Here is a 26,144-nt window from a genome sequence, read left to right on the forward strand (position 1 = left end):
CCCACATTTGGTCTTTCTTTATCAGCCTCGTACCTACGTACGTGGGTCGCTGGAATCCCCTCCAGGCACATAAACCTCCTTTCTACCTTTAGATTATCACTTGGCAGCACGCAGCTCACATGATACTCTCTCTCTCTCTCTCTCTCTCTCTCTCTCTCTCTCTCTCTCTCTCTCTCTCTCTCTCTCTCTCTCTCTCTCTCTCACCCATAGCCCATGTTGTGGAATAGCGAACAGACGCAGGTCCGGAAAGACGAAAACTTGAACTTAGGATCTAAACCTGGACACTTATTTAGCCTGGTCTTAGCCAAACGAACAGCCACCAGAATCAAGAAGGTATAACAATGAGGCAATTACGTTCTTAAGAAATATAGACGGTCGTTTATTTCGACGATTTATCTCTGTGTATCCTCAGCTGTCAATTACGTAAGATTATTGAAAGAAGGTAGAAAAAAAATATGTGTCCAGCAATCAGCAAAAGCATATGAGTTTTCTTCTTTCATTTCACATACTGAGACTTTTTAACCACGAAGTGCTTCCACATACATGAGTCAGATTAACTCACTTTGAATTCATAGATATATTCATTTTTATCGTTGCTCACTTCACATGCTAATATACCTTTTAGATGAAGGCCAGCATAGAACCTAATCTTGTAAGAAGCACAAAAGGCAGAAATTTCAATTCCCTGAAACGATACGGGATGAATAGAAGCTGGGGAAAAAAGGGGGGGAAAAAATCCCAGACTCATTTTTCTGGCTTAATATTAACCCCATTTTAGATTTCATGCCACTGGCATGTGGATCCATTATGCTGAGAAATTCGTATTGCGTTTTTTTTTTTCCGACAATGTTGTTAAGTAAATCGTTTACATGATGCTTCACGTCGAGAAGTCTTGCTGATGATACTGTCTGCCAGTCAGCCATCCTATGTTGAGGTTAAGACAAAAAGAATCCCTCCACATGACATGGATCAGTTTTTATAACTTGCACAAAGCCAGAGGACATATATCAACACATATACCTTCAGTTTTCATATCTTTTGGACAAAACCAGAGGACATATATCAACACATATATCTTCAGTTTTTCTATCTTTTGGACAAAGCCACTGGACATATATCAACACATATATCTTCAGTTTTTATATCTTTTGGACAAAGCCACTGGACATATATCAACACATATATCTTCAGTTTTTATATCTTCTGGAAAAAGCCACTGGACATATATCTTCTGGACAAAGCCACTAGACATATATCTTTTGCACAAAGCCACTGGACATATATCAGCGCATATATCTTCAGTTTTTATACTTTTGGACAAAGCCAGAGGACATATATCAACACATATATCTTCAGTTTTTATAACTTGCACAAAGCCAGAGGACATATATCAACACATATATCTTCAGTTTTTCTATCTTTTGGACAAAGCCACTGGACATATATCAACACATATATCTTCAGTTTTTATATCTTCTGGACAAAGCCACTGGACATATATCAATATGTATATCTTCAGTTCTTATATCTTCTGGACAAAGCCACTGGACATATATCTTTTGCACAAAGCCACTGGACATATATCTTTTGCACAAAGCCACTGGACATATATCTTTTGCACAAAGCCACTGGACATATATCTTTTGGACAAAGCCACTGGACATATATCTTCTGGACAAAGCCACTGGACATATATCAGTACGTATATCTTGTGGACAAGTGGAACTTTTCTACCTAGGAATCAATATGGCCAGATTCCTTGACATGACAGATTTCCTCCCACTTCCTCAGCCAAGGTTGACACACAGGCCCGGAAGCTCCCCCTGCCTCCAGTACCTTCCCTTTAGTTTCCTTTAACCTTTCCCTCGTGGACGACAGGTTTGAGCCCAGGCTCACGCATCGAGCTCAGGAACACCGACAGTGTGTCCCCTCCGGTAGGCACATACAAGCGTCGACGTACGAGTGGAGGCCCCCGAAGCAGCCGTTCATTCTGTGATACATCCCGCCTCCTACAGCTCGTTCCTCACCCACTAAATAGAAATGGATGTCATCTACTTTTACATGAGGTATAAGCTTAGCAAGTGATCATAATCCGCTGTTGCAATCGGTCAATCATGCGGAGGGGGAACGAACTCAGAGTAATTAGAACATAGTCTTGCCACAATGAAACCATGTCACTGTTTCTTTTTCCTTTCTAATGTGATCATCTTATTCCACAAACCGCCAATGACTTTCATGTACTAACTCTGTCATTATATGCATCATAAAACTTCCCATAAGAATGTTTCCCTTCTGACGCTTTTATACAGAACAACTCTGGTTCTCACCTTTGCTCTAACTCCACCTTGGATGACTCTAACATTCCTTCACCCCCTGATGATCCTCTTGCTAATCCTATGCCTCTTCCCTGTAATTTCCTTTCGAACTATATCAAAAGCGCTTCTCTTTCGGGACAGGTGCAAGGCTTATGGTCCTGATGACTTCCATTCCCGTGTACTGAAAGCGTGTGCCTCCAAATTTGCACCTGTGCTTGCTCGTCTGTTCCATTTCTGTTCACAAACCAGAAATTTACTTCTTGTTGGAAGCATTCGTTGGCAGATCTCAGACCTAAGAAAAGTGAGCGTCTAACTCCACTAACTATCGTTCTGTTTCTTTGGCATCTCTGTTTCAAAAGTCTTTGAATCCCTCCTCAACTCCAATATCCTCAGTAGATGGCAAGCAACCATCTTTCCAACGCCGTCTGAGCATCAGAAGGATTAGTGACGGTGCAGCAGTGTGTCATTAATATAATGGCTTTCAATTTCCCCTCCCTGGCCCAGGTTGCCAACCCCTGTTTCTGCCTCATATACCTGTGGGTTTCTGGCAATCAATCCACAAACTCATACTCTCTCCATCTTGCACGTAACACTCGAGGACATGGGGGTCTCACAAGACTTTTGACACTTAAATTCTCCTGAGGTAAACTCCAACATGTTACCACTACCTTAGATACAGATAAAAAAAACGTAGAACTGATTCTCTCATATTGTACAACAGGATACTTTCACGTAGGTAACTGTAAAAAGCAAATTCAAATACTTTGATATTCCTCTCGACACATTCTTCTTTAAGCGTACCACAACATACCATCCACTCACATTCACCGTACTGTACATACGTGCAGCGACATACATTTCCACTTGTATAAAGGGAAGTCGACCTGGGGATCTAGGTCGTTGCTTCTGGCAATAAGGGAAGGACCCAGGTCGGAGTTTGACCTGGAATCTGGACGTTCCATCTGGCAATAAGGGAGGTCCGGGGTCGGAGGGACCCCCCACCGAAATACGCTAATGGCTGGCCCCGGATGATCGACCAAAGTTACGGCAGTTATTACGAGAGCGAGAGACTCGTTATCCCAGAGTAATGCAGCAGAATTTCCAGTTTACTTCATTAGTTGCTGCCAAGAATTGGCGAATTATGTCTCAATTTTCGGATTTCCAGATTCTAATTGACGGGGAATAATTCGGTGTTGCGTCTACGGAAACCGATGGTCTTCGCCTTCAAGAATCCAGACTAATTAACTGTCTGTAATGACGCAGTGTTCCCTTGTTAGGCTCAGAGACTCGCTCCTGCCTCTCCGGGTGCAGACGTCGGAGACAAACCCGGGGGAAGTGAAGGGAAGGAAAGGGACAGGAGGAGAAGTGAAAGGAGAGTAGGAGATGCATCTGGGGTAAGGGTGAGAGAAGAGAGATTTTGGTAGGTGGAGGAAAGTAGGGTCTTGTAGGAAGCTTGTGGAAAAAGGGGGATGAAGCCAAGATGCTTTTATGTTTTTCGGCATTGAAAAAAGAAAAATGGATTTAGCGTTAATACGGTATAAGAACTCAGTCCGGTAAACAATAACTGTGGTCGGAGAGAAAGGCTTCTACCTCCATATTTCCTGCATTTCGTAGAAGGCGAATAAAGGGGCGGGAGCGGGAGGCTGGAACCTATTCCTTTATATATTTCACTTTCTAAAAGACGGAACAGACGACGGAGCCAGGCAGGAAGTGCTTATCCTCCCTGAAAGCTCAGGCTGAGGTGTCTTAATGTGTGTGGATGTAACCAAGATGAGAAGAGAGGAAAGATAGGTAGTATGTTTGAGGAGAGAAACCTGGATGTTCTGGTTCTGCGTAGAACAAAGCTCAAGGGTAAAGGGATAGAGTAGTTTGGGAAGCCTTAGTGGTAAAGTCAAGGGGTTGGTGAGAGGATAAGAGTAAGGAAGGAGCAGCACTACTCCTGAAGCAGGAGTTTTGAGAGTGTGTGAAAGAGTGTAAGAAAGGGAATTCTAGACTTGGGTAAAAGTGAAAGTGGATGGCGAGATATGGTCGATTATTAGTGCATATGCACCTGGCCATAAGAAGAAAGATCACGATGAGAGCAGCTGGGTGAGTGTGTCAGCAGTTTTGTTACACGAGACCGGGCATTAGTGATGGGTTTCTTTGAATGCGAATGTGAGTAATGTGACATTTGAGGGGGTGGGGGGGATGGAATTTTCAGGAAAATGAACAGAAATAGTGAACAGCTTTGGAGGTGTGTGCTGAAAAAGGAGGGGTGATGGGGAATGCTTGGTTTAAATAGATGCACAAACGTATGTGAGTTGGAGAGATGGTCAGCTGGCATTATTAGAGTACATACTAATTGATAGGCGTTTAAAAGAGAAACTTTTGTATGTGAATGTGCTGAGAGTGAAAGCTAATGGATGTCTAATAACTAACTTGTGGAGGCGGATAAAGATCCGTAGAGGTTTTCGGAAAAGAGGAAATCTTACTGCATTTATGGAACTCGAGAAAGCATATGATGGGGTTGATAGAGATGCCTTGTGGAACGTCTTAAGAATATTTGGTGAGGGAGAAAAGCTGCTAAAAGAGAGTGGTAAGTTTTCATCAAGGGTGTAAGACTTGTGTACGAGTAAGAAGAGAGGAAGAGTAAATTGTTCCAAGTGAGAGTCTGTCTACGGTAGGAGTGTGTGATGTCACCATCAATTTGTTTATAGATGGGGTGACGAGGGAAGTGAATGCGAGTGATGTCGGTACATTACACATGACAGCTCGGGCATGGATGTGCCTGGCCTTTCTTCGTCTCTTCCTGGCCCTTCCTCGCTAACACGGGAAACAGCGATCAAGTATAAAAAAAGAAAACTGTAAGTAACAGTGTCATTCTATACAGCCGTCTAACTTATGGTAAGGAGAACTAAATCTCATTCAACAAAAGGAAGTTTCCTCTCCTGCAAAACTTAGTTGTTTTCTCGAAGTTTCCAAAGAAACGTGAACCACGGTGATCATTGATCCTAAGGTATTTCAAACTTCCATCGCAGGCGTGCCGTACTATAAAAAAATCTGGCTCTTGTCTCTCATACATCCTCACTCATAGAGATAAGAACTCGTGAGCCACGATGATCCAGAAGAAGGAAAGCAGAGGCTAAGGTCTTCCTTGCAGTAAATATTGTAATCCAGTCCTTACCGTACATTCAGAACGTCCCATTAAAAAGGAAGTTGATGTTCATTTGTATAACAGTGTGTTGACAGATCGAGATTCTAATTGTTTTTTTTTTTATCTATTTTACGAGATGGAAGCAGCTCAGTGATTCGATGAAGGGAAAACGAGACAATCTGAGAGTTCAAGGACAAACGATATCCAATCAGATTTATTGGCTCTGTTGTTGCGTTCCAAAAAAAAAAAGGAGGTGTATGTACTTACAAACCCACATATCAACAAAACAGAAAGTTTACGGGCTTCACAAACTATATTCTAATAAAACAAAAGCGTTTAAAGGGTTATAAATTCAAGAGTCAGCAACACGTAAGGGTTTACAGATACATAAACCCACATATCACCAACACATAAGGGTTTATAGATACACAAACCCACATGCCACCAAAGCATAAGGGTTTACAGACACGCAAACCCACGTATCAAACAACACAAAAGGGTTTACGGATACACAGACCCTCGTATCACCAACACATAAAAGGTTACAGGTATACAAACCTCCACTTTACAAAACAAAAATGTCTACAGACTTACCAATGAAGAATTTACTAATTCAGAGGAGACTACAGTGTTTGAGAAGTAGCTAGAGACAAAGTTAAGATGACACCTTTCTTGACTGTTGACTAGAAAGGGAGAGTTTCTGGATCTCAAAGAGAATGAGGAAGAGAGGAGTTTCCGAGGGTTGTCGAGATTGCAATGAGCATGATGAAGAAGTGAAAAGAGAAGAAATAAGTTGGAGAGTTATATAAAATCTAGCTCTCAACTGAGGCTCTCTACTGAAATAAGAAAAGATAAGTCTGAAGACTTTAGGTTCATCACTTATTTAACACATCATAAACGTTCATGGATTCGTTGAAGGACTTTACCACGAAAGGAAGGGTTTAAGTCTCTCCAGCCCATATCGAACCAGCAAACTGAAAGACGTCTATACGCTAATCATTCCACATCCACGAGTGAAAAACGCATCTACCTCAGAATCTAAATAAAGAAATGAATACAGTTTCGTCGTAATGTATGTCATGTTCGGCATAAAGATGATTATTCATTCGTAAAGCGAAAGAAAAAGGTGCTTCCCGCCCGGGACAGATGAGATAAACATGGCCATATATTCCCAAGTTATCCTCATCGGGTTACGACGCCACTGGGATGGCCTTCTGACTTCATGAATTTCTTAGATACGATCGTTCGGGCCAAGAAAGCGTCACCTCATGCTGATGTGTGGGAAGGTGATATAGTCTTATCCAGCTATAGGAGTACAGAACAATGTTGCATAGAAATCGGAACAAACAAAGGCCAGCAGACTCGCGTGTGTTATGAAATTTGGGGAAAAAAAATACCCTGTCACATTACTGCTTCCTTATCAGAATTTGAGGTCGTCTTCAGAGAGAGAAATTCTGTATTTGTATCAAGATCAAACGAAAGAAAGAATGCGTGAAGAATAACACAGACTTTGAAAAGACTGGTACAGAGACTAACATATTATCTAACATGGATGTTTTATTGATAACCAAGTCTGTCAAAAGCTATTGGTACCATTCCTGCAGCCCCTTAGAGAAACTCATCATACCACCTTCTGATGTTACTAGGGACCACAACAGCGAGCTGTGGGATCCTCCGATTTCTATCAATGGGATTTCTGACTGCCTTACTCTGGACGGTACTCTGATGACAACAGCCACCAGGAGACATGAAGGATCTCGACTGATCACATTACAGCCCACTTGATATCCCAGATCCTTTAGTAACGGTGTTATAAGAAGGATAACTAGAACAGCCTACCTTACCAGAGGGGAGTTGTATGTTCGCGTTATTCAACGTCTTTTTCATCCTTTCATTTCCTTTCAAGCCTCATGTCCTGCAGCGAAGGTGACACTGGAGTTAGTGAGGTGAGGGAGGCTTGTGACATAACCTGTCCGTCTATAATGATAAGCGTGTGTCTTATATAGTTCGTGAAATACGTTTGTATTCTCTCTCTCTCTCTCTCTCTCTCTCCCTCTCTCTCTCTCTCTCTCTCTCTCTCTCTCTCTCTCTCTCTCTCTCTCTCTCTCTCTCTCTCTCTCTCTCATTCTCTCTAGCTATGAGGATAGACTGACATAAATGTATATTTCTATGAGTATACGGAGAAAATGAACACGTTAAGTTCCCATGTGCACTTTCGTGTAATAATCACATCATCAGGGGAGACACAAGAGAGAAATATAACAGTCAGTTGATATACAACGAAGAGACGTAGCTAGGACGCCATTTGGTAAACATGCGATTGTTCAAGACAGACAACGAGCGTATCATAAACTTATTATGTGGACAAGAAGGTGAATTGTTTATAAATTCTTATCAACGATGAAGTTATCTAATTTGTATAGATTAGCACTAATATCAAGATTATAATTCTCTGTGTATTCAATAATAGAAGACTCAATGATATTTCTTGTGGTACTGGAGTTAGAGATAATAACTGACACGGCATTACTCCAGTCAATACAATGATCATAGTTTTTAACGTGATTAAACAAGGCATTTGATTCTTGTCCCGTTCTTATACTATATCTATGTTACTTAAGTCTTACAGTAAGATCCTTACCAGTCTGCTCAACATAGAATTTATCACAATTTCTACATGGCACTTTATAGATGCACCCAGGAGAATTTTCTGGTGAGCTCCTGTTTGAAATATTCTTTATAGTACTATTGTTGCTGAAGGCAACATTTACATTAAAGGATTGAAGCAACATGGGAAGTAAAGTAAGATCATTATCAAAATGGAGAACTGAATGATTCTTGGTGTCAATGGGAGGTTTGGGCTCAACTCTATAAAATGATTTCTTTTCTAACATAAGGGATTCATCAATGAAAGATCTAGGGTACTTTAACTTAGATCCAATAGAATATATCTTCTCAAACTCATCATCAATAAACTCTGGACTGCAAATACGTAATGCCCTAAGGAACATAGATTGAAATGATGATGATTTAAGTCTGTCATGTTGAGATGAGTAATAACGGATATATGAGCATACATTGGTGAGTTTTCTGTATATGCTAAACTTAAACTTGTTTCCTTGTCTATGGATCATGCAATCTAAAAATGATAACATACCGTTATCTTCATTTTCTACAGCAAATTTGATGGAAGGTACTAAATTCTTAAGTAAGGGGAGAAATATTTGTAAACTTTCATTTGTTGGCCAAACACAAAGAACATCATCTACATACCTAATCAAATTGCATTAGAAGGTAAGATATCCTTTAGTGATTTTGTTTCAAAAAATTCCATATAAAGATTACTTAGCACAGGTGAAAGAGGGTTACCCATTGCCATACCAAATTTCTCAGCATAATAATCTCCATCAAATTGAAATACACAATTTTATACACAATCTTATCAGTATATATATATATATATATATATATATATATATATATATATATATATATATATATATATATATATATATATATATATATATATACATATGTATATATGTATATATATATATATATATATATATATATATATATATATATATATATATATATATATATTATATATATATATATATATATATATATATATATATATACATACTAGTTTTATTCAATGGTGAACGCATGGTATCCTCTCACTGGAGATGAAATCTATGAAAATGTTAATTCCATAGAGTTTGCAAATGCATCTATTCATCTTTATGTCTTTTCTTTTTCTATCTCGTTTTCTTTCTATTTCTCCCAGTGTTGCCTCAACGCCCCCGGCACAACTGCTGTATTCCAGCGATGTTGATAAAGTTGGATATTCAAAATAGGTAACTACGTTCATGATGGTTTTGTAAATATACCGATTTTATGATACTTTAACATTTTTTATGTTAAACGATCTTTTATCAGGAGTGACTCGTGTCTTTTATATATTCACAACTTACGTGCATATATATATATATATATATATATATATATATATATATATATATATATATATATATATATATATATATATATATATATATTCGTTTATATTTTCTTATCTTTGCAAAAGCGGCTCAAGCCAGTCAACGCCCAAACCAAGGCCTTGTTATCATTCTTATCTATACTCCAGCCGAAGGCAGTCACCCAGTTTGTGAACGAGAGAGAGAGAGAGAGAGAGAGAGAGAGAGAGAGAGAGAGAGAGAGAGAGAGAGAGAGAGAGAGAGAGAGAGAGAGAGAGAGAGAGAGAGAGAGAGAGAGAGAGAGAGAGAGAGAGAGAGAGAGAGAGAGAGAGAGAGAGAGAGAGAGAGTCAGTGGTGTTAACAGAGGCAGCGAACACTCGTGTGTGCTCCACCGCCTCGCGACCCAAGTGTAGAAGCTAAGAGGAAATCCATACAGGTGAGTGTGTGTGTGTCACCCGGGCGGCTGAGCACCACAGCTGGGCCTCCCAGGCACACACGATGGCCAGATAGACCACTATCCCCTCACCTGCCACCTCTTCTCTCCAAGTGACGAGACGTAAACGATGGAGACTTTAAGTCATCTTGATCAAGTGGAGTTAAGAGTTGGTTCTGCAATCATATGGTTATTATACTCAAGGTCTTATGCTCATCGTACTGAGGACTTGGTTAAGGTGGTGAAGGGATAATCATAATGGTTAACTCAGGTACACTGACACATGTAGGGTCACAGTGAAGTGATTTTTTTGACCACCTTACTGAAACCTTTGAGAAGACGTCGCCCTTACCCACTTATACCCTTAGAGGCGCTCCCCTTATCCTAAATACCACTAGGGAAGGCATAACCCTTTCCTTCTGTACCCTTGAGGAAGGCGTTGCCTTGACCCACTATCCATTTGAGGAGAGCGTCACCCTTACCCACTATACCCTTAGGGAAGATGTTACACCTAACCCCTTTACCCTGAGGGAAGGCTTAACCCAAAACAAAAGGTGATCAAAGATCACACAGCCCATCAGTTAAAAGAGAAGACACCTTGTCAACTCTGTGATCGAATGACTTATGTAACTCACTTCCCTTATTCCCCTCTGGAACCCGCACAATATAAGATCGGAAAATGTAACAAAAGTTACTAAAGAACTTCACTTGTTTTGAAAGATACTCTTTTCTTTTTTATCATTTTTTGTTTTGACATGGGATCCGAAACGTCAGGTGTTCGTCATGTGTGTGTGAGAGAGGGAACAGAACTATATTGTTCTCCCTTTTGTCCGTCCGTAGTGGCGGAGTGTGAAAGCGGCTCAAATATTTGTTTAGATAGCTCATGTCTCTCCCTCCTCCTCCTCCTCCTCCTCCTCCTACTCCTCCTCATCTCCTCCTCCTTCTCCCTATACCCTCAAATTAGAAACTACCAAAAGGAGAAAACATACTTTACATGGTGTCATACAATACTCAGTTCGTTTGAGTTCATCTAGTCAAACAGGGAGCGAAAAACCTATCGGATTCCATGCCTTCTAAGATGATAAACTCCTTTTTGATAACACTTACCTCCAAATTTGACGCTGGGAAGACCCTCAAGCATTGTGGCCAAGGCAGGAGAGGTTCGGTCGCCCAGCTGTTGAGAGGAAAAGAAACATTTGGGTTAAAGTGATATTGTTATCTTTTAGTGGGAGCTGAGACGGTACGGGCAACACAAGTTCTTTATAATGACCATCTCATACGTGCTATGTACATATATATATATATATATATATATATATATATATATATATATATATATATATATATATATATATATATATATATATATATATATAAGCTATTTGAAAGCCAGGAAAACATAATATGACAATACCTAGAAAATGTTGAATGGTTATTTGCTCTCCTCTTGTATTCTCATGATGCAAAATTATTCATTCACCTTTTCTCTAAACTTTGCTGTTTGCAAGGGATGATGATGACCTGGCCTCCTTTGTTTGGGGAAATTTGGACATTATGTCAAACTGGAAGCTAAATATGCCAGCTTTTTCCGATCTATTTACAGAGGGGACTATCGCCTCCAATTTCATTGCATCTTTCAACACAAAACCTTGATGGGAATATGTATAAAAAAAAAAGGGTGATAACTGCAATACACTATTTTTCTGTCAGATATCTTTTTTTTTTTCGTGTCATAATCTTTTTCTCTTTTCCAGCACGTTCCTGATTGCATATGACCGAGAGATAGAAAAAAGAAGAAAAAAGATGCAAAAGAGCAAGAGAAAGATTTACAGAATATCGTAGCATAAAAGAAATGTCACAAAATCTATACAAAATGAATATATGTAATTGACGTCGTATAGAATCCTCATTTAGCCTGGGAATAGGTTCAGAATACAGTGGAGAGTTGAGCATCACCGTAGGTCATGGAGGTAATCATCAGTAGGGATATTCATATTAGACTAACACTCATTAGAAATAGCTCATTAACCTTGATATGAGTCTAATGATGACTATTTTTATTTCAAGGCATCCGACTCCAATCTACTAACAAGATCAGCTTTGTTATACAAGTTGAAATGATCAGCTTGTTTACTTTCCCTCGTTACTTGACCTTATTGTTTTGTTTCATGCATTGCAGATGACACTGAGAGATGAGCAAGCATGGACAGGATTGTGCCAATATAACTGACCAAAATGACTACAGTGTTACGTCTTCATCTTCGTTGGAGTTTATACCTAAGATGCATCATCACTTCACCAGCATTAATCATGCTTTCCCCTTTTATGTGAGTAGCTTTCTTATATCATTTTTATTACATATATTCATACATATTCGCCATCTCCCGTGTTAGCGAGGTAGCATTAAGAACAGAGGACTGGGCCTTAGAGGGAATATCCTCACTTGGCCCACCTCTCCGTTCCTTCTTTTGGAAAATTAAAAACGGGAAGGGAGGATTTCCAGCCCCGCCGCTCCCTCCTCTTTTAGTCGCCTTCGACGACACGCAGGGAATACATGGGAAGTGTTCTTTCTCCCCTATCTCTCATTTTCCTACACTGTAAGAGTTAATGTTGTTTGCTTACGCTACTGTCATCATTCATCCCAACAAATTTTACTTTATTAGACCATCATTCATCCCTCTTCTTTGGGTCTCCTATTTTTGTCAGAAATTCTCCTGCATTTACTTACCGAAACTCTGATTCTCTCTCTCTCTCTCTCTCTCTCTCTCTCTCTCTCTCTCTCTCTCTCTCTCTCTCTCTCTCTCTCTCTCTCTCTCTCTCTCTCTCTCTCTCTCCTTTGAGATTCTCATCTCTGAGTGATTCTTTCACATTCATGTCTCTCAACCTTGACCCTGATTCTCTTCCATCATTATTCTATCATTTTCCACTTCTTTTATCTTTAATTTCTATCGTACCTAAGAACTCTCTCTCTCATAGTCGATTCTCCTGATCTTTGACGTTGATTTCTCCACCATATGGAACGTAGTGTCCCCCTTTCAGGCATTCAAAAACTTTGCCACTGACTTTAACTCTCTCTCTCTCTCTCTCTCTCTCTCTCTCTCTCTCTCTCTCTCTCTCTCTCTCTCTCTCTCTCCCTCTCTCTCTCCCTTGTGGTATCGGATACCCCTCGCTGTTAATTCCGATTCTCCAAAACTCTCGCGCTGGCATCCTCTCCACCTTTGACATCGAGCCTAACCTTATTGCTGAACCCCAGAAGTTATTTTAGCACAAGCCTCACACGACACTGTCTGGTGTAATGATGTTCTTCGACAACGAGGAAAAAAAAACACAGATGTTCCTCCCACCACAGCAGCTAAGAGAGAGAGAGAGAGAGAGAGAGAGAGAGAGAGAGAGAGAGAGAGAGAGAGAGAGAGAGAGAGAGAGAGAGAGAGAGAGAGAGAGAATGTACGGCCACTGGGTCATCTTGAACACCTGCAGGAGGCGTTGAAGGACCGTGTTGACCCTGGTAGTAGCTGGAGCCTAAAGCCCCCAATACGGAGCCAACCCACACCCTCACCTGCACCAATACAGCGATGGCCACCACACCGTACACCTGACTTGCTGCCTGGCTGAAGTTACGGTACAGCTGCACGTTGTACCCATAGATCTGTAGCTGTAATGGAGGAAAATAAAATTTGTTATTACATCTCTTAGTCTTAGAGCTATATACACACACACACACACACACACACACGTACACACACACACACACACACACACACACACACACACACACACACACACACACACACACACACACACAGGCCTCTTCCTATTACCATACTGTCTTCTCGGCTTTCCATTTTACGTTCCATATTCTGTCCCACTTGCTGGATTTGGAAGTCCCATTTCATCCAATCTTCCCCTGGAGCTGGAAAGCGTCAAGACAGTCACATAAAATCTTGAAATTCATCCTCTGGGAGACGATATTCATGGCGGACGAGAGAGGAATATAGAGGTTTTCCCTCCCTGATATTTACAAAACTTTGACGCCTTAAAGAGACGTCGGGAAAACACTTTTATTGTGGATTCTGTTTTGGTCATATTAGGTTCTCTCTCTCTCTCTCTCTCTCTCTCTCTCTCTCTCTCTCTCTCTCTCTCTCTCTCTCTCTCTCTCTCTCGTGCCTCTCAAATACGTGTATATATGAGAGTCTGATTGATTTTGTGTAATTACCCATGTGTTATTGTCATCCCAGTGCGTATTTTGAAGGACTGTCGAATGTGTTTGTTGATAGGTTGGGGAGGAGGGGACCTGGGAATGAAGTCAGTTGCTGTTTGCTGATGACACAGCACTGGTGGCGGATTGAAATGAGAAATTATAGAAATTTCTGAATGAATTTGCGAGAGTCTGTGTGAAAGGAGGAAGTTAAAAGTAAATGGGAATAAAAACGAGGTTATTTGGTTTAGCAAGGTTGAGGGACAAGTTAATTGGGATGTGAGTTTGAGTCTGAATGCAGGGAAATTGGAGGAAGTAAAGTGTTTTAGAAACCTGGGAGTGGACATGGCAGCGAATGGAACTATGGTAAGTTCTAGGAGCGCTGAAGAATGTGTGGAAAGATGGTTATTCGGGAGGGCAAAAATGGATATGTTTGAAGGTATATTAGGCCCTACAATGTTATACGGATGCGAGGCATGGGCTATATATAAGGATGTGCAGAGGAGGGTAAATATGTTGGAAATGAAATGTTTAATAACATTAGAAAGGTTAGAGAGATGTGTGGTAATGAAATGAGTGTGGTTGAGAGAGCTGAAGAGGGTATACTGAAATCGTTTGGAAACATGGAGAGAATGAGTGAGAAGAAGTTGCCAAAGAGGATATATGTGTCAGAAGTGGAGGGAACAAAGAGATCAGGAAAGACGAAGTTGGAGATGGAAGAATAGAGTGATTGGGACTGAACATGCAAGACGGTCAAAGGCGTGTATTGAATGAGTGAATTAGAACCATGTGGTGTATAGGTGTCGACGTGCTGTCAATGAAATGAGACAAGACATGTGAATTGTCCAGGGTAAATCATGGAAAATGTTTGTGGGGACATACAAACCTCCAACAGCCAGGATCGAACCCGGGACCCCATTGTAATAGACGGGAATGCTTCCGCTAGGCTATGGGCCTGGCTAATAGGAAAAAACTATTCGAATACTATGTACTCGAATACCCTTCGTCTCACGTTAGATACGCGTTCCTATGCACTATTTTCGTATTCATGTACCTCCGCATTGTACAGTTAGGTTCGGTAAGATGCTTTCTGCTGGCTATGTTCTCCTGTTCGGAAATGACCGGTGTAGACCCCGTTGCTCACCAATGTGAGACAAAGGGTATTCGAGTACATAGTATTCGAATAGTTATTTCCCAGATAGACTCGTCTTGGGTCATCAGGTCTCCTGTCATCAGTCGTTCTCATGTCCTCAAGTCCCCCACTGGCTGCCAGACGTACAGATACATACCCCTGCCCTCTACCCTCCTTCCCTCACTTCCCTGTGGCGTCTCCCAGCCAACAGCCACCCTGGCTCATGTGAGGGAAGTTCCTGCGGGTTTCCCTCCCTCCCCCTCCCTCGCTGGCACCAGCACCTCAGGCTATACAAGTGTAAATTCCTCTCACGCCTCAGTGACGGCGGCGCTCTATTTGACGCGGCGAAGGAGCTAATTCACACGATACACACCGCCTGAAGGCAGACTGGCCAAGAAAACCTGCGAGTCTGAGAGGAAAAAATATTTACTTGTCTAAACACTGAAAGCGACCAAGACCTGCCTTCTCCGGCGTCTTGTGTCTGTGATCAGTGACACTAAGGAACGTTCTGTCACAGTCCGGATCACTCCCAGTCCGGATAAGTCCAAGTCCGGATAACTCCCAATCTGGATATCTCCCAGTCCGGATAACTACAAGTCCGGATAACTCCAAGTCCGGATAACTCCCAATCCGGATAACTCCTAGTCCGGATAACTCCTAGTCCGGATAATTCCTGACTTTAGCCCAGGTCTACACAAGCTGGGAATATACAGAGCGGAGAGCTGGCCTCCCTGATTGTATCGCCTCTGTAGCCTTCATCCACACTTGCCTCCCTCCCCACGCGTCCCCACACAACCCATCTCTGACCCGTCTGTTGCCTCTCCCTCAACACCACACCACGCCACATTAACCCAGTGCCTGCCACAACCCAAGATAATGGAGGAGGGACAAAGTCGGTAGTGAGATGTTACACACACACACACACACACACACACACACACACACACACACACACCCGTCGTAGGATACCCTTGCCCTCAGTATGGACGCAGGAGACAGGCCTCTGTGGCTTATTCCAGGAACCTCTCATGTGACTGCTGCCTGCATGGCAGTTGCCTCTGGAAAGCGGCCGAAGAAAACACCTGCTGAATCATAGAGGAAATCCTGGACGAAACAAGCGGTCCACTGTTACACTGGTTCCCCTCGGTACAGTGTTACACTGGTTCCCCTCGGTCCAGTGTTACACTAGTTCCCCTCGGTCCAGTGTTACACTGGTTCCCCTCGGTCCAGTGTTACACTGGTTCCCCTCGGTCCAGTGTTACACTGGTTCCCCTCGGTCCAGTGTTACACTGGTTCCCCTCGGTCCAGTGTTACACTGGTTCCCCTCGGTCCAGTGTTACACTGGTTCCCCTCGGTCCAGTGTTACACTGGTTCCCCTCGGTCCAGTGTTACACTGGTTCCCCTCGGTCCAGTGTTACACTGGTTCCCCTCGGTCCAGTGTTACACTGGTTCCCCTCGGCTGACTTGGTCTATTGCGTTCTTGTTCTCGATCTTGATCCTTCCCAGGGTCGGCCGAACCTCAGGCCTCGGTTTTGTCCCCCAGTCTCCAGCACCACACAGGACCCTCCCAGACACGGGGCGCCTCCCCACCCCACTATCTGTGTTGTCCAGACCTCGACACTAACACTGGTCCAGCAACGACCCAGAAGAGGGGCACGTAGAACACCTCCTCCGTCAGGCGCGTAGAACACCCCTTCCGTCAGGCACGTAGAACACCCCCTCCGTCAGGCACGTAGAACATCCCCTCCGTCAGGCACGTAGAACACCCCGTCCGTCAGGTACGTAGAACACCTCCTCCGTCAGGCACGTAGAACACCCCGTCCGTCAGGCACGTAGAACACCTCCTCCGTCAGGCACGTAGAACACCTCTTCCGTCAGGTAGAACCATCGGTCCTACAGTATACTTCATGTAGAACTACCTGGTGTGTCTTGTGATTCAGCATGTGGCATCTGAAAACACGTCATGGACGAAGCACATATAACTCAACCTCTGCAGAAAGATAAAGAGGTTGTGTAGATATAGAAAGTATATCCTGCTTTGAAAAATTGGTCTAAACCATTTTCTTCTGATAAGATGAGATGGCCAGTGGATGAGAGATCGTAGTACACCATGAGGAGAGAATTTAGAGACTTCTTCTGCCACACCTGGTTAAATGTAGCCCAGTGTGGGTGGAGGCAGTAGCTCTCCTACCTCGTACTGCAGAAAAATGTCCTCCATTTATTATCGTCCCATGTCATGGAGGAGCCTTAATCCTCAGCGAACGCTTCGACCAGCGCCTGAAACAGTGGCTCACTCGTTTAAGGCAAAATTCCAACTGATGAGACTCTGGAAACGTTAGTTCAGGTAATCATTGAATGATGTTTAAACGAAGGAAAGTTTTCGAAGGTCTGACATAGAAGGCCTTCTGCCCAAATGGCCACAGGACAGGATTGGCTGAATATGGACTTAAGGATGCGATAGTCATAGAACAGAAAGAGATACATAATTCCACTCCCGCAACAATAACTTCAGCTACAGCAGACAGAAAAGTATCAACGGAGGAGAGGCAGTAACCTCCCCTAGGAGAAATAGAAACAGATTTTTCTTAAGCTACTCTAGTCAGCGCCATGAAATTGCCATAATCGTTGAGACTGAAGTCTGAGAAGTAGGTGCAGTTAGTAAAGAGACGTTCACAAGGGTGTGGTCGGATGAACCACTGCAAGACGAAGGATTAAAAGTAGGAATCAAAATCCATTGTGTTGGGAGAGCAATGATGACGGTCTGGGATATACGCAAGGTAGTTAATGAATTACTTTAGATCCCTAAGAACGTAAGAGTGAGAATAATCTTCCCTCACCATCATCCGGGTGGGATGATTTCAACCACTCCTTTTTGGTATATATACATAAGTCATCTAAGTGGAGGACCTCAGGTTGAAGACAAAAAGAGTACGTCAAAGCCTGATGGTAGGATTCTAGACAGTTCGAAGAATGTTACGAAGTTTGTAGAGTCAATGTAGCAGTAGATGGAGCAGAGGGAGAGAGAGAAGGAGAGTGTGTGGTAGTTATGAGACCACAGCTGTCTTGCCAGATGACGCGAAAGTTAGGGTTTTCAGTGACCTTGAGGTGTGTGCAGCCAGCGAGGTTGGCTATGGAAAATGAACAGTTCCTTTGGATGTGTGGTCCCTGACTCACTGGAAAATGGAATACCTCCCTGATTGCATCTGTGACTGGCGGCTGCGCCACGTACCTCGGCAGGGAAGGCGTAGTTAGCGATAGTGTGCTCGGAGCCCTGCAGGTCCCGCTCACCGAAGTGGAGACGCAAGTGGCTGACGGAGTAGGTGTAGGAGAGCGGACCGCCCGACAGGTTCACTGGAGGACCTGACGAAGGCTTCACCCGCCACTCCAGACTGTGACCTGTGTTGACCAGCATCCCATGGGCCTGTGTGGGGGTAATTAGGAACGGTTTAGTGGTGACCTGAGACCTGTAGTGTTGACCAGCATCCCCTGCACCTGTGTGGGGGTAATTAGGAACGGTTTAGTGGTGACCTGAGACCTGTAGTGTCGAACAGCAACTACCTGTAAAGGGGAGAGTTTTGGAGTAGTTACGTCAACCTTTGAACCTGACCTGTTACTGTGGGACCTGTAATGTTGACCTGTGCCCACCTTCCCCACCAGCAGACGGGGTAAAGCCAGGGGTTAAGAACATGGAATATATCCTGGGGAAAATGACCCACAGTACAGTTAATACCATCAACAATTTCAAAACGTCTCCACCAGGGAAGCCTCAGACTAATTTCTATAGTCATGTTATTTAGATTAGCATTGACGTCCATCTATATACAACATGGACGACTGAACAAGTAATTATGATTAATGTAATTTTGTACCTCTAATTGAATTATACCGTTGGCAATGTAGCAGTGAATAATTCTTACATGTATGCCTAATTCAATTTACGGAAGGGAGACACTGTAAGCGAAAATCCTTTAATTGCTGTAATCATTGGCACTGTTTGTTAACAAGGTTCTCTGATGTCAAACTTTATGAATAAAAAGCAAACATGTGAGATCCTAATTCAATGGTCTACTAAGGAAAGAGAAATTATATAAACACTCTTTTGTATGTATCTCGAGTAGTGCATCATCGCCAGAGGCAAGTTGGACAAGATAAGTAATCGTTAAATGTTAATTAAACAGGTGTATCGCCAGGTAACTCAAGACCACATCAGGAGTCGTGAGCGGCGATGTCGGTATTTCATGATTACATATCTCGTTAATGAGGAAAACTACAGGTGTGTGAACTGTGAGGTGCTTGGGTGTGGAAACTGACGCGCCGCCACCTGTATGTGTATGTATGTATGTATGTGTGGGTGTGTTTACGCGGGAAATGGCGAATAGTTTGAAAATATATATATATATATATATATATATATATATATATATATATATATATATATATATATATATATATATATATATATATATATATATATATTTTTTTTTTTTTTTTTTTTTTTTTTTTCTATTATACTTTGTCGCTGTCTCCCGCGTTAGCAGGTAGCGCAAGGAGACAGACGAAAGAATGGCCCAACCCACCCACATACACATGTATATACATACACGTCCCCACACGCACATATACATACCTATATATATATATGAAAACTCACCCTTGGCGAGACTGCATCACTGAGAGTACAGTCTCTTCAAAGAACTTCTCATTCCACAGGAGTTAAGCATTTCCCTGCTACTGAATGTAGCACATCCTTGGAGCTGCAAGAACTCTGGGAAAATCATCAACTATTATCCTGTACAAACACTTCATCCCTTGCACTCTCAACTATGCCTCACCATCCTGGTTCTTCCGTCCTCCCACAAGCAAATATAACGAAGCGTACAAACCACACAGAAAGGAGCACTTTGGACAAACATTGGCTCCCTCAACCACCACAAGCGCTCAGCAACCACACAGTGAAACTAAAACCCGATCGCCAGAAAGCTACAGACACTCCATTAACATATCTCTCAGACCTTTCCGATCCCCTCATGCCACATAGGACACACCCAGCACTCGACACTCACATTGACCAAGCACTCTTACAACACAGAGACACACATCATTACTCTTTATCACTCACGGGCACGACCCGTGGACGTGGCTGTCTTCCTGGGCGCTGCTGTATCCGTACACATGACTCTCAGGGCTACGATCAAGCATCTATGTGTAAACAGATGATCACCAATCTATAATTCTTTCCTAAGGTTATCGCAAGCTTATCAGTGGTTTACATGAGCAGGAAGATAAATCATTATACTGTTGATGTGAGGGAAAGAAAACATGACATTCATTTTGCACGCAGATAATGGAGTAGATAAAGTGTTACGTCGCTTGATAATGTGATAGATTTACTCTTCGTATTGTGAATTAATGCTAGTGATGTTCCCTCCTTTGCTGTTAAGGATATGTATATACATCTGTTTAGTGTTCTACGAGGAAGTGGTGTGTGTGTGTATATATATATATATATATATATATATATATATATATATATATATATATATATATATATATATATATATATATATATATATATATATACAAGTGTTGTGGTCAGGGTGTGACTCATGTACACGTCTGGGTGGAGTGTGTGGTGAGTACAAGTGTTGTGGTCAGGGTGTGACTCATGTATACGTCTGGGTGGAGTGTGTGGTGAGTACAAGTGCTGTGGTCAGGGTGTGACTCATGTACACGTCTGGGTGGAGTGTGTGGTGAGTACAAGTGTTGTGGTCAGGGTGTGACTCATGTATACGTCTGGGTGGAGTGTGTGGTGAGTACAAGTGCTGTGGTCAGGGTGTGACTCATGTATACGTCTGGGTGGAGTGTGTGGTGAGTACAAGTGCTGTAGTCAGGGTGTGACTCATGTATACGTCTGGGTGGAGTGTGTGGTGAGTACAAGTGCTGTGGTCAGGGTGTGACTCATGTATACGTCTGGGTGGAGTGTGTGGTGAGTACAAGTGCTGTGGTCAGGGTGTGACTCATGTATACGTCTGGGTGGAAGGTGTGGTGAGTACAAGTGCTGTGGTCAGGGTGTGATTCATGTATACGTCTGGGTGGAGTGTGTGGTGAGTACAAGTGTTGTGGTCAGGGTGTGACTCATGTATACGTCTGGGTGGAGTGTGTGGTGAGTACAAGTGCTGTAGTCAGGGTGTGACTCATGTACACGTCTGGGTGGAGTGTGTGGTGAGTACAAGTGCTGTGGTCAGGGTGTGACTCATGTATACGTCTGGGTGGAGTGTGTGGTGAGTACAAGTGCTGTGGTCAGGGTGTGACTCATGTACACGTCTGGGTGGAGTGTGTGGTGAGTACAAGTGCTGTGGTCAGGGTGTGACTCATGTATACGTCTGGGTGGAAGTGTGTGGTGAGTACAAGTGCTGTGGTCAGGGTGTGACTCATGTATACGTCTGGGTGGAGTGTGTGGTGAGTACAAGTGTTGTGGTCAGGGTGTGACTCATGTATACGTCTGGGTGGAGTGTGTGGTGAGTACAAGTGCTGTAGTCAGGGTGTGACTCATGTACACGTCTGGGTGGAGTGTGTGGTGAGTACAAGTGCTGTAGTCAGGGTGTGACTCATGTATACGTCTGGGTGGAGTGTGTGGTGAGTACAAGTGCTGTAGTCAGGGTGTGACTCATGTATACGTCTGGGTGGAGTGTGTGGTGAGTACAAGTGCTGTAGTCAGGGTGTGACTCATGCTGGTTAAGCCACAAGACAGACTCCATGTTGTGAGTGTTTGTATATATCACACACACGGTTACTTCTGTGGCCTGAGGAAGACACGTGGTATATGTTGTGACCTGCAGGCCAGCTCACCAGACCAGCCAGCTCACCAGACCAGCCAGCTCACCAAAGTGGCCAGCTCACCAGACCAGCCAGCTCACCAGACCAGCCAGCTCACCAGACCAGCCAGCTCACCAGACCAGCCAGCTCACCAAAGTGGCCAGCTCACCAGACTAGCCAGCTCACCAGAGTGGCCAGCTCACCAGACCAGCCAGCTCACCAGACCAGCCAGCTCACCAGAGTGGCCAGCTCACCAGAGTGGCCAGCTCACCAGACCAGCCAGCTCACCAGAGTGACCAGCTCACCAGAGTGGCCAGCTCACCAGAGTGACCAGCTCACCAAAGTGGCCAGCTCACCAGAGCAGCCAGCTCACCAGGGTAGCCAGCTCATCAGAGCAGCCAGCTCACCAGAGCAGCCAGCTCACCAGAGTGGCCAGCTCACCAGAGCAGCCAGCTCACCAGAGTGACCAGCTCACCAAAGTGGCCAGCTCACCAGAGCAGCCAGCTCACCAGAGCAGCCAGCTCACCAGAGTGGCCAGCTCACCAGAGCAGCCAGCTCACCAGAGTGACCAGCTCACCAGGGTAGCCAGCTCATCAGAGCAGCCAGCTCACCAGAGCAGCCAGCTCAGCGGAGGTACTTAATCTTGAGCTCAGTAGCAACGTGGTGGAGCCAGTGACCTCCAGCCTCCAACTCAGCCACCGTCTCTACCCAGCAGGAGACTCAGGAGAGACGTGGTGGGAAATAAGATGACGAAAACATGAGAGGAGATGTTTATGGGGCGCGCGACCCGCCTCAAGTGGTGCCAGCTGTTCCCCATCTCCAACTCCTGCATCACTTGTGGTTAAGAATTAGCAAAACAGTAAACTTTGCAGCGTTTTGATAAACATAGCCGGGAGCAGCCCACCACTCACCCCAGACTTACGACACACACATACACACACACACACACACACACACACACACACACACACACACACACCCCAGACTTACGACACACACACACACACACACACAAACACACACACACACACACACACACACACCCCAGACTTACGACACACACATACACACACACACACACACACACACACACCCCAGACTTACGACACACACATACACACACACACACACACACACACACACACGTTCCGGTTGCTGCAGCGATTTCCATGCATGTTAAGATGTCGACGTAGACAGAGCCAATCTGTAGACAAACGCACGAGGGAATAGAATCTTTCTCGTTCAAATGGCGCAGTGTATCCGAATCGTCGGTCAGCAGGATGGCCTAGGTTTAGTTCAAGCTGTTGTGGAGTTGCACGTCGTCCTCATGGAACCAAAGAGTAACATCTAATTACAGTTTACTGTAGCAGGAAATTGGTAGATTAACTGGTCAGGTCGATTAGACTTATGACCAATTTACAGAGGGACATTTCAAGTAACTAGAGGTTTGGAGAGATGCAAAGCGAGGGTGTATGGCAGACAACGCTTCAACCTGGACACATTAAGCTGAACATATCTAAGCTTACTGAATTCTAACGATAATAGTTATAATAGCAAAATGCAGTAAACTGTGTTCATTAGTTCATATATATATATATATATATATATATATATATATATATATATATATATATATATATATTATACTTTGTCCGCTGTCTCCCGCGTTAGCGAGGTAGCGCAATGAAACAGACGAAAGAATGGCCCAAACCACCCACATACACATGTATACACATACACGCCCACACACGCACATATGTATACTTATACATCTCAACGTATACATATATATACACACACAGACATATACATATATACACATGTACATAATTCATACTTGCTGTCTTTATTCATTCCCGTCGCCACCACGCCACACATGAAATGACACCCCCCTCCCCCGCACGCGCGCGAGGTAGCGCTAGGAAATGACAACAAATTCCACATTCTCTAGCTGTCATGTATAATGCACCGAAACCACAGCTTCCTTTCCACATCCAAGCCTCACAAAACTTTCCATGGCTTACCCCAAACGCTTCACATGCCCTGGTTCAATCCATTGAGAGCACGTCGACCCCGGTATACCACATCGTTCCAATTCACTCTATTCCTTGCACGCCTTTCACCCTCCTGCATGTTCAGGCACCGATCGCTCAAAATCTTTTTCACATCTTTCCACCACCAATTTGGTCTCCCACTTCTCGTTCCCTCCACCTCCGACACATATATCCTCTTTGTCAATCTTTCCTCACTCATTCTCTCCATGTGACCAAACCATTTCAAAACACCCTCTTCTGCTCTCTCAACCACACTCTTTTTTTCTTTTTTACCACACATCTCTCTTACCCTTACATTACTTACTCGATCAAACCACCTCACACCACATATTGTCCTCAAACATCTCATTTCCAACACATCCACCCTCCTCCGCACAACCTTACCTATAGCCCACGCCTCGCAACCATTTAACATTGTTGGAACCACTAAACCACTATTCCTTCAAACATACCCACTTTTGCTTTCCGAGATAATGTTCTCGCCTTCCACTCATTTTTCATACATATTCTCCATTTCCCGCTTTAGCTAGATAGCGTTAAGAACAGAGGAGTGAGCCTTCGAGAGAAAATCCTCACCTGGCTCCCTTCTCTGTTCCCTCTTTTGGAAAAGAAAAAAACGAGAGGGGAGGATTTCCAGCAGCCCCTCCGCTCCCTCCCCTTATAGTCGCCTTCTACGACACATAGGGAATACGTGGGAAGTCGAGCCATACAAAGTCTTCAGGTCACAAATGAACCAGCTGACAGCGGCTGCCGATGTGCCATGACCAGAGTGTAATGTCTGTGAGGCTATTGCTTCCCGATAACGTACAAAAAAAAAAGGCAACAGGAACACAAAACACGGACGTTGGTTTCGGTTTCCATCTACTCTCCATCGGCCTGGATGAGTCTGTACCCGGGAGAGTTTGATGAGGAGCGACTTGTAGAGTCGATGGTTCTCTCGTCTCCTGAACTAGCGCTAGACCTGCTCTCCTACACCACGACTGCTGGTCCGAGGGGTCGAGGAAAGTCGTGGAAAATAGATTCTGGCGAAAGAAATGAAGCAAACATCAGCGAATGTGAAAGTTCCTTCCACCTCGTCCAGAGATATACATATGAAAGCGACTTCCTTTGAAGCAAATGCAAATGCATTAATCTTAGATAAATATGTTGATTGTAATCTAAAGTTTCCCATTAAAAGCGAGTGCAGTGTTTCATTATATATATATATATATATATATATATATTATATATATATATATATATATATATATATATATATATATATATTCACGATTCTCATTTTAAGATCTTGACACGTAATGGTTTCTTGTTTATCATTTTTCTTATCTTTTTTGTCTTACTAAATATGAAATACCAGTATGTTCAGAAGAGACGAAACTCAGGAACGTACATGCCTCACATATGGATGTGTGTGTGTGTGTGTGGTGTGTGTGTATGTGGAGTTGGCTGGTGTGTACCACAACGTATTGCCCAGTCCAGTCTAGGTGGTGTGTTCATCTTCTGATTGGACGAAGTGGAAATACAATGTTCGGTCACAACATCCGCTTCAAGTGGCTGCGGTGGTGTTGCTCACACGGTGAACTACTGAATGGTAATCGTTTGGGTAACCTGCGGTACTGTGGTGAGTGGGAGGGAGGGATGGAGGGTCTAGCTGGTGTGGCAATGTGGCGCGCGGTTTGGCTGAGGATGTCTATCTGGAGTTACTATTGTATGTGTGTGTGTGTGTGTGTGTGTGTGTGAGAGAGAGAGAGAGAGAGAGAGAGAGAGAGAGAGAGAGAGAGAGAGAGAGAGAGAGAGAGAGAGAGAGAGAGAGAGAGAGAGAGAGAGAGAGAGAGAGTCAAAAGAAAATGAAAACACAGGGAAACGCCCAAACACACACACACACACACACTCAGAAATAAACAAATCCTCTCTTTCCAAAATGGAACTGGTAGATAGGGAAATTCGAACATCACTTTAGAGGTCGTATGTTTTCGGTAAGAATACAGTATGAAAATACGACAAATATAGTCTATGTACAGAGAATGAGGAGCCGTCTAGAGTAAATTTTTTTACCTCTAACAGAGTAGTTTTTCCCCCTAATATA

The 26,144-nt window shown here is 43.4% G+C and overlaps 1 protein-coding gene across 1 annotated transcript in view; it reads right to left on the bottom strand.

The window, feature by feature from the left end:
• Positions 1 to 26,144, bottom strand: part of LOC139755932 (carbonic anhydrase-related protein 10-like) — a 412,551-nt gene that overhangs the window by 52,812 nt on the left and 333,595 nt on the right. The window contains exons 5-7 of the mRNA XM_071674706.1: positions 18,418 to 18,609; positions 13,418 to 13,513; positions 10,969 to 11,035 (exon numbers count right to left, since the gene is read on the bottom strand). Coding sequence (XP_071530807.1) covers positions 10,969 to 11,035; positions 13,418 to 13,513; positions 18,418 to 18,609 — 355 coding nt within the window. The remainder of the gene's footprint in view (positions 1 to 10,968; positions 11,036 to 13,417; positions 13,514 to 18,417; positions 18,610 to 26,144) is intronic.

This window comes from Panulirus ornatus, chromosome 20, assembly GCF_036320965.1.
Source record: "Panulirus ornatus isolate Po-2019 chromosome 20, ASM3632096v1, whole genome shotgun sequence".
Classification (NCBI taxonomy): domain Eukaryota; kingdom Metazoa; phylum Arthropoda; class Malacostraca; order Decapoda; family Palinuridae; genus Panulirus; species Panulirus ornatus.